Source organism: Semicossyphus pulcher, unplaced genomic scaffold, assembly GCF_022749685.1.
Source record: "Semicossyphus pulcher isolate SPU_LCO1_2020_fin unplaced genomic scaffold, fSemPul1.0.p SCAF_8, whole genome shotgun sequence".
Taxonomy (NCBI): Eukaryota; Metazoa; Chordata; class Actinopteri; order Labriformes; family Labridae; genus Semicossyphus; species Semicossyphus pulcher.
The window spans coordinates 17,750,228-17,762,651 of NW_027211759.1; the positions used below are offsets into that span (position 1 = coordinate 17,750,228).

A 12,424-nucleotide genomic window follows, 5' to 3' on the forward strand; every position below is an offset into this window, starting at 1 on the left:
TGCTGTGTGTGCGTTTGTGTGCGTATTCTCCCTTTGTGTCCTAGTCCAGACAGTGCAGGGAGAGAAAGCTGGATGTGGGATTTCAAAGATAATCTCCCTACCAGATGGCAAAACATCCCATATTCCTTTTGAGGTTCCCCACGTGATCCCCTGTAAGGACTGATTGTGAGTGAGTGTGAGTGTGTGTGTGTTCATGTGTGTGTGGATGGTGGGGGGTATGCTATATATGCTCAAACACAATTATTATTGGATCACGTGACACGTGCGTATGCTAATAACAGCCATAACGTCACATTAATCCAGTGACCTGGTTAAGCCCCCAACTGAAGGAAGTGAGTGTGGGAGGCAGGCAGGGAGGGAGGCAGGGGGGGGGAGCTGCCAGAGCTGGAGGAGAAGAGAGGAGAGACAAAGCGCGCTCCCTCGCTCTCACTCTCACACACTCATTCACCTCGTGAGCGGCAGAGTGGAGTGTGGCAGAGAGGAGCAGAATGGGAAGAGTTACTCCACAGAGGGATATAAAAGCCTATAGAGGAACATAGGACACGCACACACCCCCGCAAACTAACATCAAACACTTCTTTTCCTGGAAACACACCCACGCGTAAAACTCGCGTGGACCTCGGCTGCCAGGCTGGACGGGACGAGGACACCCACCTCCCGCACACATGCTCACACACCCACGGAGACACACACTCTGGAGCGTACCATGGTGGTCCAGGGAGCAGTGACGCCCGGGAGAACCCGCCGGCTGATGCTAAAGCTGCCGGTGGGAACTCTCCGGAGGAACAGTGGAGAGAGGGTAAGACGCACTTTCTCCCTTCTTCTTCTATCTCTCTCTGGGTGACCGTGTCTTGCCGTGCTGTTGTGTGTAAGTGGGATTTAAAAGGTTCCTGGCTAATCCAGGGGATGGTATTAGATTTGAGTTGGTGCGAGGCAACTCGAGAGCAAAGCTTTTAATCTCGAACGTGGACAATACTTCTCTGGGTTTCCATCCTGTCAGTGCGAGTCTGTCAATCTTTCAGTCTGTCTCGGCTAATGTATTCCACCGCCGTCCTCGAATTCAAGGTTACAGGGAAGTCTCACTGTGGGAGAGCTGTCTTTGAGTGTTTGCCCGTCACTGTCAGCACAAGTGAACTGACTTGAGACATGAGTTCCTTTTATCAAGCAGAGCCTCACATACAGCCTTGTTTAGCTTGATTTGAAGTGCAGGATCCTGTCCTGCCTGTGCCTTTTTTTTGTCTTACATTTGAATCACTTTGTCTGCCAGACATCAGGCGCTTCAGTGTTTATGTGTTTGTGTAGATGTGGTGGGTGTGGGCTGGAGCCAAGAGATAATAGTTTCCAGCTAAGCTTAAGACGTGGAATGTGTGTAGCGAAGTCAACCTTTATGTCAGTTTAGGAGACAGGCTGTAACCTGCCAGGTGATTCACTGCTTTTTGCTCTCTCACAAAGTTGTTTACACCACGAGAGACGTATGCGTGGAAAGAAAGTACACGTATTAGCAGCTGTGAGATTGTGGCTCCCCCTTGCATTCACTCTGTGAAGCATGTCGGCACTCTTTCATGCTGTCACTCCACTGGAATGAGGTGAATCAGTGACTACTTCCTTGTATCCAACAATGCATTCAGGACCGAGTTAAACTTAATTTCCCTTTTGGCCTTCCTGCTTCTTCGCAATGCCACTTTAGCTTCATTAACTCTTTAATTGTCTTTCAATGTGACTTCTAAATACCATGAACGCTTCTGAGAGTCGCTGGTGTCTTTGTAGTTCTCTCTTTGATTGAAAACGCACGCAGCGGGTGGAGTAACACACACACATGCACGCACATACTGTACCCATGCTGTCATGAATTACACAGTGTGGCTTCTGCATATTGGATGAAAAATGCTTTAAAAAGCCCGGATAAACATATTCCCACCGTGCTGCAGCACTAAAATAACTTTAACCTTCACATCTCCTTACACGGATAAACACAAGCTGGTTCTTTTGCCAAAGATAACTTTTATATTTGGACTGAAGTAAGCAAATTTGTTCTTCCAGCTCTCACCATCCAAAGACTCCAGCTTGTCTTTCATTAATTCTGTACTGGCTGGAAAGATGATTGATCTAACTGAATCTGGCTGTCTGTCATAATACTGCCTGATTGGAGGAAACTGAAAATTCACTGTGCTTTTGAAAGAGGTAATTGCCACAGCTACTGATTGGCTGCGCACGCACACACACATGCAGTCACTCAGAGCACCTTAATTAATGGAGAAAAGCAGATTTTCTCACACAGGAATGGAGGGAGGTCTCTCTGTCGCTCTTTCCTGATTGCATTCCCGTTCTGTGCCTCCCATTCTTCCTGCAGCCAGCTGTGTGCAGACAGACTGAAGGGGGATTACTTGTTGTGATTTGCATAGACTCGCTCGCATTATTGTACTCTATTCCAGGAAAAACGTCTGAATAGATGGATGTGCATCAGCTTTGCAGGGTACGGCAGTGAATGCATCATATTCATTCAAACGGTTATCAAACGGCACAGGCAGAGGAGCGAGTTCAATCGATCGACAGAGATGATTTAAAAGAGTATTTAAATGATAACGCCGTCTGGCTGGTTTCTCTCCTCGGTGATGGCAGGTGAACAAAGCTCGGGAATCTAGAGATTCTGACTTAACCTTCACGTGTCCTCAACAAGCGTCTGAAATGCTTTCGCTTTTATACACAGCTGCAGCTTTGTCCTGCTCTGACTTGTCATGTTAGATAACTCGTTGCGTTATCATCCAAACCCCGACTTACGTAACAGTGTGAGCTGCAAACAACAGAAACAGCATTCACAAAATATTATTGACACATCTATGATTTGAATGGAAATGTTAAAAGCTTTTTCACATTTGAAAGCGTAGTTTTTTGTATCCTTTGGCAACCCATTAAACATGCATACTTTTGTCGATGTACATCCCAGTGGTTAAACATCTTTCCCTGAAAACCATTAGCATCCACGAAATGTGAGATTGACAGACAGGTTAGTGCAGTATGAGCAGTCATGCTGGTGTTGTACCGGACTGTCGTGGTGAAGAGGGAGCTGAGCCTGAAGGCAAAGCTTTTGATTTACCAGTCGATCTACGTTCCAACCCTCACCTGTGGTCATGAGCTTTGGGAAGTGACTGAAAGAATGAAATCGCGGATACAAGCGGCCGAAATGAGTTTCCTCTGAGGGGTGGCTGGGCCCAGCCTTAGAGATAGGGTAAGGAGCTCAAACATCCGGAGGGAGCTTGGAGTAGAGCCGCTACTCCTTCGAAACGAAAGGGGCCAGTTGAGGTGGTTCGGGCATCTGATAAGGATGCCTCCTTGGCACCTCCCTTTGGAGGTTTTCCAGGCACGTCCAACTGGGACAGACCCAGTGCTCGCTGGAGGGATTATGTATCCTGTCTGGGCTGGGAACACCTTGGAATCCCCCAGGAGGAGCTGGAAAAAAGCCGGGACGCCTGGGTCACTTTGCTCAGCCTGCTGCCACCGCGACCCGGCCCCGGATAAGCAGAAGAAAATGGATGGATTTTAAAAATGGATCCTCCGTGTCCTCATCTGTGCCCTGTCTGTTAACTAACGCAGATAAATTGTCTCATGTCTGTGTCAGTAGCTTCTGATGGATGTAGGCCTCTATCACACTTAATTGTATAACATCTACAGGGAGAACACAGCCATCTTTGTTCAGCAGCTATGACACATCCGAACAAAATGTACCTCATTACCCAAAGAACAAAAGAAGAAGAGTCAAACCAAATTATTCCCCCTTTTCTCTGTGAATCACCTTCTCCACACGTCATTCCCCCTCAGTATAAAACTCCTACTATCTTCATATCAGGACTTGTCATGCGTCTTACCTCTTGCGTAACAGTTTTCACAAAGTTAAACTGGCAACACATGAAAGAAACACGTTGGAAGACTTACAGATAGTCCCAGCAAAGCCCTCGGTGTTAACAGTATAATATGATGATGATACATTGCACGGTTGGTGTTGACAGTTTAAAACAGCTTCTTAAAGGGGATGTTTACTGTTTAGATTACCTCCATGAGCTGTCTGAATTAGGATTATACTCCGCCTTTGTTGTCCTGCTATCATGTTAAGCTGCTCAGCTCTTTTCTGTGAAATTAAGAACAAAAACAACAAACACACAAAGGGTTAGCGCGGGAGAGCTAGAGGTGTGTGTGTGTGTGTGTGTGCGGTTTATGTCTGGAAAAGGAAAACATTTCAGATTTCAGGAGGTGGAATCGCTCTCCAAGGAAACATGTTGTTGTCAGGGGCACGGCAGGGGAGCGAGGGGGTTTAAAGGTGGGAGGAGACGATCGCTGTCGGAGAGGGAGAAGTTCACACGGGCACAGACATATAGAGACGCGTACACATTCAGAGCGGAATAGGAATGCAAACAGACAAAAGCACGACTGTAATTTAGCACAAAAGGCCTGAAAGCTCGAAGCAGCCGTGCATGTGATGAGGCAGGAATACTAATCGATCCTCGTTACCTTTAGACATCTTGTCTGCACCAATCAGGGAGAAGGTCAGCGCTGGACTCAGGCTCTCTGCGGGTCAGGTTGATGCTCTGCTTGTTTCTCATCACACTGATCTAATTGTTTGGACATTAGAGTCAGGATTCATTAAAGCAACTGCGAAGGAACATTCGAAATAAGTTTTCTTTTATCATCCCTCTGATAGCAGATATATTGGAGCTTCTTTGCCTCGCTACGGTATTGATTCCCAGGGATATCAACCTGCCCCCTGGACTGTAGGTGAGAGATCTGTGGTCAGTCTGTCCAATTAAAGAGACAAAGAGAGAGAGATGTGGGAATAACTGGAGCTAAAGGCTCCTGAAGGCCCCGCTTGTACCACACCCTGATCGGCATGAAAGGGGACCCCCCTTTTCTCCCCAAGGCAGCTCACAAGGAAGAATGTTTTTGAGCACTGGAGGAAAAGGGGGGGACTCCCTCTCCCTCCCCTCCCCTCTGTCTCTTTCATCACTCTCTGCTATGATTTTTTTTCTGTCTTTTTATTCCCCGTCCAAAAATCAACCCGCAGACCCACAGACACACAGCGCAGCTGCGCACTAGTTCAAAGTAAATGTGATCAAACAATGAAGAGATGATCGCCTATCGACTGTGAGTGAAGGCCGAAGGCAGTGAGCTGCTGATAATGTGTTTTCTCTATGGAGACAGTTTGCTAGCAGGGGTAGCTATGGTGAGAGCGGACTCTTCTGTCCTCTGCCAAAACATCCCCAGCGGATGGACGGATGTGTGTGCGTGTGTGCGTGTCTGTTTGTGTGCCTCAATCCGCCGCAACCTTCATGCAGAGCACAGAATGATTTCTTCATTATCTCGGCCCCTCTTTTCTCAGAAACGACTGCGTGGAATCCTTTTCAAGAAAGAGACAGAGCGGAGAAAAAGAAAAAAGACGAGTGTGGGCTGATGGGAAGGAGTTTGTTAAATTCCATCTCCCCCCCCAAAAAAACAGGATGTGGAGACCCTAAAATGTTCCTTAAATATCCCAGCACAATCTGCGCCCTTTGTTAGGCAGAGATAACACGACTCAATGGGAACGCAGGCACTGTCTGTGACTCACTCATATGAAGGGGTTTATTCATAGTGCAATGTGTGTGTGTGTGTGTGTGTGAATCAGAATAAGAGGAACAGAAAGAAGAGTTAAAAAACAAAGAACCTATGTGTTATATTTTAAGACTTTCTTGAAGATTTTGCAGCTAGTAGGGGTGTCTTTTGTGTGTGTGCATGTGTGTGCGTGTGTGTGGGTGGGCGTGCATGAGTGACAGAGACACAGAACAGTTAGAAAGAGAGAGGTGCAGTCTCTTGTTTTCCCGTGGGTGTGCAGCAGTAACATAGTAATCCTCATTAATATTTATCTGCCAGGCAAAGTGGAGAGAATGATTAGCTTGAGCGCGAGCGTGTGTGCACGTGTGTGTTTGGTGTAGCATATTACAGCATATAACACATGAACTAGGTCAACTTCTATACTTAAGAGACTAACACGTCCCAATACTTCAAAGGTTTTTGTGTTGTCGTGGGGGTCTTTGATTGCACGCACAGTAAACGGTATCCCCATTATAATTATTGCAAGAGCGCACACATGAATGAGGGGAGACCGGCGCTCGTGGCACGCACGCACATTCTCTCACACACATAAAGAAGCTTCCCTGCTTCCATCCCTCTCCTGAGCCACATTACGTTATGTTATTGATTTCCCTGCTTGCACCTCTAATACAATCACATTAAAGTCGACTGATCGGAATTGAATTTCAGACCGGGGCCTATACAGGTATGTCACTTATAATCTCTATCACAGCGACGGGCGAGTGTGTGTGGGTGTTGGAAATGAAGCTGCGAGAAAATTAAAGCTGCAGACGCAAGATGGTTTATTATAACTTAAACAAATATAGCAACAGAAGAGATGAGGCGTGAGTTTATCCTCCCTTCTGCACAGTTGTTTTGTGTGCTAGAATTTGAGAGAGCCCCAGCTGAGAATGTTCTTGTGAATTTATGGTGTCTGTGACCCATTTCCCTCCACTGCTCTCCCTATCTCTCTCTCTCTCTCTCTGACTTGCCTGCACTCTAGTATAACACGCCTGAGTGGAGATCAGAGAGCAGGAGGAAGATTGAGAGATACAGAGCGATATGAGGGAGAGATGAAAGAGGAAAAGAGGGGAGAAAGTAGGAGATGGAGGGGAGAGAGAGTTTACTCCTCATTTTGCTCTCTCCAGGCTGTATCAGGACTGACTGGATTCAGGTTGAAGCTTTATTAATCATCATTATGTAGATTCATCATAAGAAAGAATGTAACCATACGCAGGTTATCTCACCGCTTGGCTGTTCATTCCCAAACAGTGTCCTCGTCTCTCCGTCTCATTGCTATAGCGATACCCGGCCAGCTGACGCTCTGGTGCTGACTGTTTACATCACAGGGCCTGCGTGACCTTTCCCAGGATTCAGCGGGACATTGCGCACACATGGAATCATGGGAACGCTGCACTGTCATACCGAAGCTCGGCCTTCCCTCACTACCACAACAAATATTTACACCCCTCGTAAATTACAGTGGCTGAGAGGTAAATGTCTCCAGCCTTGTGTGTAGCCCTGATTCATTTTGGAAAATTCACACTATACGAATGCCCCACATTCCTCATGGGTTTCTCAAGACACCACTGGGAGGGCAAAATGAGGCCCTGAGAGAGAGAGAGGGATGGGAAACTGGAGCGGTGGAGGGAGTGATATGAGAACACGTGCTTTGTAAAAGGATTTTTGTGCCATCTATTCAATTACCCGTCCATGCCAGTGAAAGAGAAAGTAGCACCATATGTGAAGCAACATAATCATGTGCACGTCGACTTTAAGCAATAAACAAATGGAATGAACCATGCTGTGCACAAAATCACACACACAACCTACTCAGCAGTACAGGAGCGACCCCTCGCATCGATAACCCCCTCCATGAATCAGAGCGAGCAACGAACTGACATTTAATCCGCCCACAGTCAGAATGGGTTTGCTATGCAGGCGGAGAATTACGGAACAGAACAGAATTATTGAATTCTTTATTGATCACGACTCTCTGACAAAAGGGGAAGGAAAGTGGGGGGGGGAAAGGGAGTCAGTCTGGCTGTAAAAAAACCATCAGTTAAATATGGCTTTTTTATTCTTAAATGTTTAGATGGACGTATACAATACAATATTGCTGTTAACTACGTGTGCATGATGGCTACCCTGCGTCTGTTTGGAGCGTCTGTTGTGCACGTCCTCAAAAATGAAGTCTACACGTACGCGAGATGCATTTTGCACATGAACAGTAGGGGGAGTTCAGAGGCAGAGGGGATGTGACAGCATCAACACAGCAGCAGGAACAACAAAGGCAGAAAGTGTCGGAGAAGACCTCATAGAATAGGTCTGAAATTATCCACATCTGTATGTGTCATTACCACAGCAACAAACATGCCTGTGAAAACAGCTGGCCACAGATAGGTTCCATTTTAAAAGTCGATGTGGAAACCTGCAAAACTAAATGGAAATAAGTCCGGGACAGTTGCGACCATGCACGGAGGAAACTGTTGGAGAAACAGAGTGAGGACGGCGTCCACCGAACCCACAAAAGCCGTCACTTTTTCTGTCGTAATCTCAGAATTAGCCACCATATTAGTAACCTCTTCAAGTGGTGTCTGTTGTTTACATCCTGCACATACGGCCTGAGCTCAGAGGTGTGCCCTCTAGAGGTATCCTCCAGTAACACTCGTGGTGCATAGACAAGTATGTGAACGTCATACATTTATGACGCAGACGGTTTAGTACACGAACGCAAGGTTACAAAGCAAGTATATCTCCGGGCTTAGACGGCGTCTGTTTAAGCTAGAAATATTGCATATCGGTGTTCTTGTTTCATAATGATTGTAACATTCTTCTTGCATAGAGAACATTGATTTTCTTAGCTGTGTTGTTTGAGGAGTGATGTTAAGCCAGGAGTTTATCACAGACTGGCAGGGATACACACACAGACTGTAGGCCTGGCACAGGTTGTGTATGAGGGTTTTATTGCCTCCATGTGGCCATTGTTTCAAATGGGTGTGGGTTCGTAAATGTACGATAAGCTTCATTGTGTTTTTCTCTCTGAAATATTTAAAGTTCTACATCATATGTATATGTTTTCCACATTCTGTTGGAGGGGCTGCGTATTCTCCGATTTTGAAAGGATTAGACCGGGTCAGGTCAGGATACTCCAGCCTGGGAAAACTGCCTCAACGAAAACTGCATGTCTCCTTTTTTAAAAATGTTCTGGCTGCAATCCCAGTGCTGCCAGAGACTTGCACACTCATGACTTTGGAGACAGAATATCAGCATTTTTCCATCCCTTTTCTGGTCTGCGTGGGCGTGAATGTATGCACTTCTGTGTAGAGTATGTATGTACATGTATGAGCGTTTGAGTGAGCGTCTTCAGCGAATTTGAAAGACAAGCTTAAACAATGTCCAGTCTGAGCAGGTGTGCGAGTAAGTGTGCTGCTTCTGCACGCATCTCTCTCTCTCTCTTTAAAAGTAAGACCGTGAGAGAGAGTCTCTCTATGTCAGCAGCAGTATGAGAGTGCATATCGCTTTAAAAACAACAACCACCAATCGCAGAGACTCGGAGACCGGCTGCATTTCCTCAGTAGGAATGTTTGTGTTTGTAGCGCTCAGACCAATGGACAGAGTGTGCCTTGCTTCAGGGAGAAGAAAAGAGAGAGAGGAAGCAGAGAGGAAGAGTCAGCTGGGGCCGGTGGCTCTTTGGGACTGGGACAGAAGGACTCGCACAGTTTGACCTTGAGGAGGCATCAGACTGCTGAATCCCAGAGAGACTGAGAGGACAGAGAGGGAAGGAGAGGAGACAGCCACGGGGTTGTCCTGTGTCTCTGTGGTTTACCTCTAGAGATGACACTATTAATATCAACTGGAGCTAAGTGGTATCAAGAGGACTGCAAAGGCTAATTTCTGCTCATTCCGTTGGCCTCTGTGGATTCTACCTGTAACGGCTCACCTGTGCAAAAAAGGTCTGTTAATGTGATACTGTTCTGCAATGGAGGCAGTCTTGTTGGGTCTAGACGAGGCCGTCTGTACTCGGCAGGGTCTGCTGTGGACCCTCACCTCAACTGCCCTCAGACGACTTCGCATGCATGCAAGGAACCTTCCTGTACCCCTGCATCTATTACACACACACAGGTGTGTTTCGAGGCCCCTCTACCAGGTAGGCTGCACTTTATGTACTGACAGAACAAACATGATATGCATGTGCATTTCCGTGCACTTGAACAGGCACCCTTGCACAGGGAATTCATTACAAATTTAAGGGTTACTTTGTTCAGGGATTACATTTGCACTCCACTATCTGTTTGCAAGTGGTGCAACCTGTGGAGACATCTGGTTAAATATGAAAGATTCCAGTCTTGTGCAAAGGCCTACAACAGAAGGAGAGTGGTACAGGGAGAACAGGCGATGCACTTTAGGCCAGGTATGTCCTTCAGGCGAGAGCCCGGGGCCAGAGACAGGTCAAGGGTTTAACATGACTGATCTGTTTCATTAAGCATGGAGGACAGAACTGGGTTACATGCTCTTGTGGCAGAGTTCCTGCTTGTGAAGTAGGACAAATAAGGTGCATGTGGAGCGCTGTCCAGCCAAGTTCATCTGTTGCATAAAAACACTGCTTTGTCTTACATTGTTGCCTCTGTGTAGAGTGCTCTTTTGTAGGTGTTGTCCTCAGAAAGGATGCAGGAAGTTTTGTTGCTAGGGTCACTTTAAAGGAGCCAGTAACTAAGCTGTTAAGCTGGTAAGTGTTTCTATGGATATGTGAGAGGGGGTACTTGCATACAAAACACACAGAGGAACTGTTTTATAGTCTGTCTGGTCAGTCACTTTGCCTCCCATTGCCTTACACGTTTAATCCAGCTCCAAACTTCTGACACACTAAATGTGTCTGCAGTTTCAACAGTGAATGAGTTAGGCTAATTGTTTTATCAAAAGCAATTGTTTCTGTAGCTGTGATTCAGCAAAATGGTTGATCAGTATTCGCTTCACTGTCTGGATTGGTACTCAGGGCTTTCATGGAGGCATTAGTATTCCCCGAGCGTCTCACCTGCCCTGTGTGCTGCAGCTGGCACCATCGAAGGCCTTTTGCTAGATAACAAAAAGCACTCGCTGTTCTGTATTGCACATCACCATACAGCGTAGGTAGAATAAAAATGCAGGTACATTTACATAAACACACATTGTAGGTTTTCCTGCCTTTTAGCTCTTATTCCCTTTTTATTCTCAAGAGGGAAATAAGCCGGATTGTTATTCCAACTTTTGCCTTCAGCTGTGTTTTCAAGAGGCTCCTAAGTTTAAGCATCCTGAGGGAGGGCAACACAATCAGAGGAAACTGAATAATATAGCAGACCTGCCTAAGACAAACCCCTCCCTAACACCCCCTCCCCTTTCAGACATCTGAAAGAGGCCACACTAAAACGCACCTTTCAAACCAAGGTCTTTCAAAACTTTTCCAAACATCCTCCCAGCGTTTGCTTTCACTGGCGACCAACAATATCCCCCCCTGGCCTGATGTGGTGGTACAGTCCACGGTGAAGCAATTAATAGTGGTGGGAGCTACAAAAGCAGGGAATGAGGGGTCAGTGTGTCAGGCTGCAGGATGGGGATATCCCTGGCTCAGTGCACTGCCTCCCTGTCCAGCTTCCTCTATTACTGTTAATGAGATACCCAGCCTCACAACAGAGAGAGATGGAAGAACAAGAGAGAGGAATTAACTGTCTTTGCATATTTTATCAGCCAGTTTTCACTTTCTCCACTCTTTTTTAACCTCCTTCCATCATCCTGAAGTGAAAATACATTTCCACCTCAGTGCTCTGACCTAAACCTGTTCCCCCATGTCTCATCTCCCTCGCTGACACTCTATTTTGACTTTTTCTCCTGCTTAAATTACTTCTTCATATCTTATTTAACTCTCTGCTCTCCTTCCAACTCTCACTGGAGACGACAGCAGTCCTACATACTCAACCAGGACACCAGCCCTGGTATTTTACCGCGCTATAGTGTGTGGCACATATGTCAAGGTGACACTTTTACGCATAATGTGCTTTTATGCGTGTTGTGTGATTGAGCTGTGGCTTTACAGTTTCCAGCGGAGTGCAACGTTTGCGCTATGTTTGCACACGCAGATGTGATCTTATTACTCTCGTGAGAGGTTGCAGCTGCGTGTTCACACTTTTATTCACCAGGCTGAGTAATATTGACTCAACAGCCTGCAGTCACACATTTTCCTCTGGTGGTATGACCCTTAAATAGGGTTAGTACCGACAAGCGTGTGAGGGCAGCGCTTTGTTAGACAGTGTGTCAGGGTGTTTGTTGCCACGTGTCATTTCTCATGTTGCTCTCGATTGTTATTGATTTGATCTGTGTAAATTGTATCTTTAGGCCTAGTTTTTTTTCTCCTATCAGCACCTTTTTAGACAGTAGCACAGTGGGGTAGACGGTAGCTCAGTCTGTAGGGACTTGGCTTGGGAACCAGAGGGTGGCCTGTTCAAGTCCCCATACGGACTGTAAGAGGTGCCGTGTCATTTCCTGGGCACTGTCGAGGCCGAATCCCCCAGGTGCATGTCCACGTGCAGCCCCCTCACTCCGACAGCTATCCATTAAATCATGTCCATAGGGTTCTGTGTGTGCATTTGTGTCTTCTTCTTTCCTCTTCTTTTCTCACCACCTGACCTAGTCCACAGGCAGGATATCCTGCATAGAGAATCAGAGGCACGACAGACTGTAGCAAACAGAGTTGCAAGAATTCCTCACCTGTAATAGCTCTCCTGCAACTCTCAAGTCCTCCTTCTAGTCATCATGTTGTTCTTAATAATGTGAGGTGACGTGTTATTAAGCAGAA

General features: G+C 46.5%; 1 protein-coding gene across 1 annotated transcript in view; it reads left to right on the forward strand.

Moving 5' to 3' along the window:
* The first annotated feature begins 468 nt into the window (after positions 1 to 468).
* frmd4a (FERM domain containing 4A) overlaps positions 469 to 12,424 on the forward strand; it is a 55,875-nt gene continuing 43,919 nt past the window's right edge. The window contains exon 1 of the mRNA XM_069686003.1: positions 469 to 799. Coding sequence (XP_069542104.1) covers positions 707 to 799 — 93 coding nt within the window. The 5' untranslated portion in view covers positions 469 to 706. The remainder of the gene's footprint in view (positions 800 to 12,424) is intronic.